The sequence below is a fragment of the Gadus macrocephalus genome, chromosome 10 (genome assembly GCF_031168955.1).
Source record: "Gadus macrocephalus chromosome 10, ASM3116895v1".
Lineage (NCBI taxonomy): Eukaryota > Metazoa > Chordata > Actinopteri > Gadiformes > Gadidae > Gadus > Gadus macrocephalus.
The window spans coordinates 20,175,193-20,183,056 of NC_082391.1; the positions used below are offsets into that span (position 1 = coordinate 20,175,193).

A 7,864-nucleotide genomic window follows, 5' to 3' on the forward strand; every position below is an offset into this window, starting at 1 on the left:
CCGTCTTGTTTGTGTGGGTTAACTACTGTCAATTGCCATCATGTGTCATGGGCTGCTTTTATCCAATTGGGGCTTTTAGGAGAAACTAGAAGAGATTCGTTGAGAGGAGAGTAATAGTGGCTGGTGTCTGCGACTCCAGCTGACTCCGGTTCTGAGGTCGAACCTCATTGTCTGCAGACCTGTAGGTATCCTTGAGCCAAGACGCTTCACCCCTCTACCTGCTCCTTAATGGAAAGTATCTGAGCTTAGATGAAATCGTAAATAGAAAGCAAAAAGGTAGAACAATGAATAAACAAAGGAGATGTGGGACATATTGAGGAATTTGGAGCTGACTGGTTGATATAAAGGACAGGATGGAGGACAAGTGAAGGACCTTTATAGATGCCATCACATGACGGCATGGAAGTCCCCCTGCTGCCCTTGAAGAAATAATGACGTGACTGACACGTCGATTGTGGTTATGACTGCTTTGACTCCCCAATGGGGGGGGTCAATGCTAATCAGTAGAGTGATGACGAGACAGACCTCACTCTGTCGGTCTGTCTTACTCTTCCCTCTTTCTCTCTCATTATCTGTCTTTCTGTCTCTGTGTCTGTCTGTATGCCTCTCTCACTCTCCATTTTTTGCTCTCTTTCTCTCTCTCTCCCTCACTTTCTCTCTCTCTTGTTGCTGTCACTCTTGTCTTACTCTTATTCTCTCTCTCTCTCTCTCTCTCTCCTCTCTCTCTCTCTCTCTCTCTCTCTCTCTCTCTCTCTCCTCCCCCCTCCCTCCCCCCTCCCTTCCCTTAAGAGCTTGCTCTATTGCTCTTATCTCACTGTGCTTGCATTGTGCCCAATTGTAGCAACAAGCTGCCATTGTTTCAGCGGATGGACCGCTTTGGGCGGGGGGTCATTAAATGTTTTAATCATCCACGTTTTCAAATTCCCATCCATTTCATCCCCCCCTTGTAACATCCATCATGACCATTTTCACAATGCTGATTGATGAGGATGGGCTCTGGTGCCATAACAACGACATTTTAGATGCATCAATTGTAATATGTATATCATTTGAAGTGCCGTCATTGAAATGGGTTTTCCTCCTGAATGCAGCTGCCCCCCGTATCATGCCATGATGCCTGGGGCTCAAGCTTGGTAGATCAGATTATGGTTGTCAGCGGAAGGATGAGTTGATGAGAGAGAGAGAGAGAGAGAGAGAGAGAGAGAGAGAGAGAGGAGAGAGAGAGAGAGAGAGAGAGAGAGAGAGGAGAGAGAGAGAGAGAGAGAGAGAGAGAGAGAGAGAGAGAGAGAGAGAGAGAGAGAGAGAGAGAGAGAGACCAGCTGTAGGAAAAGCTATTTCATTATTAAAAACAGGAAGAATGGATTTGAGAGACTTTTCAAAGCGAATGAGAGGAGGAAAGAGGAAACAAGGGTTTGTACTATTCGTAAATATTAGGCCACAAATGTTTACAAATGTTGAAATGTGGACCGACAGATGCTGAATCCACACATTATGCACAGAAATCACACACACATACACACACACACACACACACACACACCCTGCAGAAGATGATGTGATGTCTCCTTACTGTGTCTATATCCATGTTCACCTCCCCTCTTTACATATCTCAGAGTATGGAGTGTGTTGGATCTCATCCAGTTCTCTGTGGCAACAGTTTTAGGCCGGAGAATAATAGCCCTGTCAACCCGCGAATCCCTGCAAGACCAGTAAACTCTATCTCACCATAAGGAGGTTACCGTCTACTGCCTTGGCTTCCCGAACACCGTGAGGTCAAGCTGTGATTGATGCAACCAGAGCTAACTCTGCGATGGACTCCACACGATACACTCCCGCACTGCTGCATGATGTTTTATTTATCTTCCATCAGTGCCGAAAAAATCGTTCGAGGGCTTTACCAGGATCTCACTCTCTCTCCCTCTCTGCAGTTTGTAGTTGTGTTTTCATTTTTAGAATGACTGTTTTGTGAGCCGCAGGTTCGTCGTGGGGAGAAGCACTCACAGCTGGCCAGGGCGCTCTATATAACGTTGATATTACGTCATTTATTAATGGCAGCGGCGGGTCCATCCAAAGAGACCTACAAGTCACATTTTATGTACATCCCAGTCCTGCACTCATTCATTGTTATAAGCCACAGTGCAGTTGCTTCTGACAATGTGTTTCCCAGCTGCAGATTATCTATAGATAGCATTGAAGCGTTTGACCTGTCCTGCACAAACTAACAGACGATGATGACAGAGCCAAAACTACTACTTATCACAGTGGTAGTGTACAGTGCATACGTTCACAACAAATTGCTATATCAGGGCAGATGTGGACAAGGGTAAAAGACACACCAGAATGTTAGACGTTGGAAGTCGCCAGAAAATTTCAGACCAAAAATGGGTTCCCTGGGCCAAAACAGGCTGAATAGGATGCTGTAGTTCTGTTCTGTCCTGATGTTTTACTTCTTGTGCTTACTCCTGTCCTACAGGCAGCTGCTGTCCCCCGGATACCAGGAGATATGGTACACTCCGTCTGGCAGCCGTCGCACCTCCACCCCTGGCCACACAGTAAGTCTGCCCGACAGTGTCTCACCTGCAACGTCCTCCCCACCCCCCTGTTTCTTAAACAGGGGGGTTTTCCATGACCCATCGCGACACATAGCTAGCACCCCTTATAGTTTACACACTGTGTTATGATCGCTTCCTGCAGAGATGATTACCTTCATAGCTACAGTTCGACGTCACATTATGTTTGCCCCCCCCCCCCCCTGTATGACGGACATTATAGGATGGGGCAGAGGCTAAGTACATGCTTCTCTGTTGCAGGGCCACTGTTTTTACCATGGGGAGGTCCAGGGCATGGAGGGGTCCAGTGTGGCAGTCAGCACCTGTTCAGGACTTAGGTAAGGGCTCACGCTTTGGGCAGCGTGGGATCTGTATTGCCCGCGTTCTTAGGACGTTTGATGTTGTCCTATATCAACCCTATCTGCAATTGAGGCTGTACCCCAACCACTCAATTGTGAGCAGTTCTTCAAATCATTTTAATCCCGTTCAGCATGCCACAAGTTCAGCATGTCACACTCTGGAGAAAGGCACATACACCCGACCAATCAAACACGCATCGACTTGCGACTTCGTTCGTCGCAGGTGGTCACTGTGTTTCTGAGTATACAAGGAGAAAAATGTATGAGAAGAAAAAAATAACCATAGTGCTGCTAATTCTAGTTAAGTAGGAAGTAAAGAAGAATTGGGTAGCAAGTGCATTTTCCCAACACCGTGGATGAATGGGTTCATGTGAGGCCTCTGTTCTATTATGTAAAGCAGTGGGGTACTTTAGTAGGTCACTGGCTCCCATGTGGTTTCAAGTGACTACAGTAAGAGAGACGGAGAGAGAAAGAGCAGTGTTTTCCCCTGACATGGCGCCGGTGCAGCTGATATATCCTGCTCTCGGAGTCTCCAAGAGAGGAAAGGCTAACAGCTGAGGGACCAGCACTGGATGACTTAGCTCTGAACTAGCCGCTGTGTTTGTGTATGGGCGTGCACATCGTGAGTGCAGCAGTGCACATCTGTGAAGCATCAACAGACAATCGATGAATACATCCTCCTCCTGGTATACATCTTTATTCTTTCTGTGTCCGGGCGGAATCAAACCCAGCATTGGGGCTTAGGTGCGGATGCACCCACACAAACACACACACACACACACTAAACCACACATGAATGCAAACAGACCTCACACACTCGCACAAGCACACGCACACACTTAGCTTTATACGGATACATGAGGTCTCTGGGGATTGTGTCAGGGAGAGGAAGTCAACTATTGCCGTCCAGCCTCTCCAGATGCTTGTTACAGCTGCTGTGATTAGTGTTTGTGTGTTTGTTTGTGAGTGTGTTCATGTGTGCGTGCGCGTGCATGTGTGCATATGCAAGAGTGTGCACCTGGGTAGCGTGTGTTCGTGCATGTGATTTAATGATGCAATGAGGCAGCAGCCTGTGTGGCTCACATACCTGGTGGAGCTACACACACGTAGTGCCTGAGACACACAGCCGCAAACAGCACCGTCACACACTCTCTGCATATCGCATCCCAGATGGTAAAGCTCCTTTGCGCCACAATTTAGCTAATTATTAGGGGCATGATCATTTATTGTTCTTTTTGTGTTCTCCTCCCATCAAAAAAAGTACTGGGTTCGATCCCCTATGTCCCCGGCCTCCTGTAGTGATGCTTGCGGAACATTCCTATAACCCTCCACCTGCACCTTAAAGACATTCACCGGTAGTCAATTTGATGAATCCTGAAAAAATGCATTGATGCATTCAGAGAATATATTGATATTTCAATGCATTTCAGAGGAGAGAACTGTGATGCTGAAATGTCGAAGCCGAGACCTCAATCATCGGAACGATCTGATCAGGTGTCTGAGCATCGGAGTGTCTCTGCGTGGGAACCACAAGGTTGCGTTTCTCCTCCGTTTCCCCCAGGGGGCTGATATCTCTGAACACCAGCGTCAGCTACGTCGTCGAGCCTCTCCCCGTTGCCACGGATACCCCGTCGCCGGCGCCCCACGCCGTGTACAGAGCCGAGAGCCTCCGCCTGCGCAACGGCAGCTGCCCGCATCACCATGGCAACGGGGAGCACGAGGACTCTCTCGATCGTTTCATCCACGGAATGATGACGGAGCACACAGCGAGGGTGAGTTCCCTGCCGGCAGAAAGGTTTGGGTTTGAAACCCCCAGCCTCACTGAAAGTGCATCCTTGAGCGAGATGCCTTACCTGCTCCTGAGAGACAAATGTATCTGAAACATTCCCTTTGAGACGTTTTTGGATACAAGCTCCTGCAAAATGCACCAAAAGATGACCGATAGACGGTTCATTTCAGCCACAGCTAAGCACGTTATCAAGATACAAACTATGTCCTCTATTAAGCGATTTTTGCACTGTAGCTCAGACTGTGACCTTTTCTCTCCAATTAAAGGTAAGACGAGACATCAGCCAGAATATGAAATACGTGGAGCTGCTGCTGGTGGCCGACCATGCCGAGGTTAGTTCACTATGAGCACTTGGTGTTACTGACGCCATATGCTGTTGCGATGATTATAGTGTCAATTTTTAAGATACCTCTTCCTGCACTGCGGTTGATAAAAATAGTTGCATCGGTCACTTCACACGAATCAGAAGGAATTTTTTTGTTCTAACTGACAGGAAGTTTGCACAAAATGACAACATCGCTTGTCATATTGTGCAAACTTTCTGTCTGTTTTTTCCAATCAGCCCTCACCTCCCTCCTCCTGAGTGACCACACGGACATGGGTCCTGCATGACGCCTGTCTCTCTGTTACTGGGCGCTTTCTTTGCTTCTTCCCGTTCTTTCTTTTAGCATTTTTTGCTTTGCGTGTTTGGTTTGTTGAAGCCGTTCCTTGGGAGCGCCGGTATCAGTAGCTTGGCTGTTCCTCCAACGTCAGTCAACACTGACCTCCTGCTCCTGCCCGTGAAGGAGTACCGCCTCTTTGTCCAGTTCTCTCTCTTGATTGGATAAAGTGAGAACTGGATAACAAAAAAATTTTAGGGGAGACTAGAAGACCTCATGCCATGTTACAGAACAAAACACACATATATATAGAGCTATTTAACACTTATTTTAACGAATAGCTATCAGTTGTCAGCTGTTTTTTTTGATATGAAAAAAAACCAGCCATGTTACAATGGGCACGGTTTTCATTATAATGACATAATTATGGTAACGGTGTTGCCATGGTAATGGAAACCAGGTAACTGGGCTAGTTAGTTGTCCCCTATAAGGGACATAAAACCAATCTGTTCTTATGTTGTGAGTGTCTTTATAGCTCATATCCTAATATGAAAATGTGTATCCGTTCCAGTTTGAAAGCACGGCCTTGATCTCGACCGAACCAGGAGGAAGCTACTGGAGGCTGCCAACCTGGTTGACAAGGTAACTACTACCCTGCTACCCCACTCACCCCTACCACCCACAATGAACAGAAATGTGCAAATAACGAATCAAAGGAGCGCAAAACAATGAATGCCAATTTAAAAAAATCCACAACTCAAAAAACTGTTACCACCATGCAGGTCGTAAGTGCAAGTGCAGCCATTCCTTTTGGCTTACTCACAGTCACACACTCCATGTATGCGTCCAATCGTTGACGGAGCAGACCTCTGATGTGCTTCTACCTCGGGATCCCTCTCCCAGTACTACAGGGCCCTGAACATCCGGGTGGCTCTGATCGGTCTGGAGGTATGGTCGAACCGGGACCAGATCACCGTGTCGGACAACCCCTACAGCACGCTGGCAGCTTTCCTGGCCTGGAGACGCATGCAGCTGCGCGCGCTGCCCAACGACAACGCCCAGCTCATCACGTGAGTGGCCCGGCCCTGCCTCGCCCACCTCGCCCACCTCTCTCTACCTCTCTCTACCTCACTCTAGTTCGCTCTACCTCACTCTACCTCTCTCTATCTCACTCTTCGTCCCCCCTCCATGTCCCCATCTCTTGGCTTGGTTTGCGACTCCAGATTGCCTCCAATTCTAGGAAGTTAAATATTTTTTTTAAGTATTTATTTTTTTATTTACCGCTTACCGTCAATGCAAATTACAGTGCTAGCTGTGTTTTCGGAGTTTTTCCAAGTGGAAGTCACTAGCGGTGCTGCCTTGTTGCAGGGGATTTCGTTCCAGGGCACCACCATCGGTCTGGCACCCCTGAAGGCCATGTGCTCTGACTACCAGTCCGGGGTGTGAATGCGGTAAGACCTTCAACATGGGCTGTACTTATGTTGACCCCGTTACGCTCTGGTCACCCGATCATATTAGTAATCGTTAAGTTCTCCTCACCCTCCTTTCATGATAAAAACAGTATACTTAATAAGCAGAGTGCAATGGTTTTGTTAACAAACTCTGCTTTAGCACAGTAGACACATAACACCAGTGATCACATATTCGTCCAGTACCAATCAAACCGACAAACTTACATTTACCATTACGTTTAGGGTATTTAGCAGACGCTTTTATCAAAGCTACCGCCATGGTTCATACACACATTCCCACACCGACGGTGGATTCAACCATGCATGGAGACAGCCCGCTCGTCGGGAGCAGTCAGGGTGAGGTGTCCTCGCTCGGGCACACCTCGACACTCTGCTAGGAGGAGCCGGGGGATCGAACTAGCGACCTCCCGGGTTACAAGTCAACCTGCACTTGGCCAGCATACATTAGACTCTCCACACTGTCGTCCTGTCGACCACGCCCTTCACTCCCTGCTCCCTCTGCCCCGCCTCCTGTACCAGGACCACGCGAGGTCAGCGGTGGGCGTCGCCGCCACCATGGCCCACGAGATGGGGCACAACTTCGGGATGAGCCACGACGGGGCGGGTTGCTGCCAGGCCCGGCCCGAGGACGGGGGCTGCATCATGGCCGCGGCCACCGGGTGGGCCACCTCGTTTAAACCCCTGCTCCCCCCACCACCCCCCCCACCCCCCCCCCCCCCCCCCCCCAGCCCCCACGCGATGTTGTCTATCCAGAAACACTTTGTCCCCTTCTCCTCCTTCCTCACTGTACTTGAGCTTTTCGTCTCAAAGTAGATGCTTTTTTAGACGTCCATTAACCAACTGATCCAGGGAAGAGGGAAGAAATGAATCCCTGGGTCGATTGAGTCGTGGTGGAGGTTATTATGTTGTATTCAGACATGTAGAAGGTAAAAGTTAAGGATAAATCATAGGAATAGAATCAAGGCTATCCTGGTTTGCACTGATGTTGTTTGTTGACGAGAATAGTCTCCTAATCTCCTTATTAGAGAAAACATACAATCCCTCTTTTGAAGGTTTCCTTCTCATCATTCGTCTGTTTTGTGTATCGACTCATCTT

General features: G+C 48.3%; 1 protein-coding gene across 1 annotated transcript in view; it reads left to right on the forward strand.

Annotated features, from left to right (window-relative positions):
* adam19b (ADAM metallopeptidase domain 19b) overlaps positions 1–7,864 on the forward strand; it is a 27,871-nt gene that overhangs the window by 7,640 nt on the left and 12,367 nt on the right. The window contains 8 exon segments of the mRNA XM_060063134.1: positions 2,474–2,552; positions 2,811–2,887; positions 4,470–4,680; positions 4,964–5,029; positions 5,876–5,938; positions 6,200–6,366; positions 6,664–6,736; positions 7,288–7,427. Of these exon segments, the coding sequence (XP_059919117.1) occupies positions 2,474–2,552; positions 2,811–2,887; positions 4,470–4,680; positions 4,964–5,029; positions 5,876–5,938; positions 6,200–6,366; positions 6,664–6,736; positions 7,288–7,427 (876 nt within the window).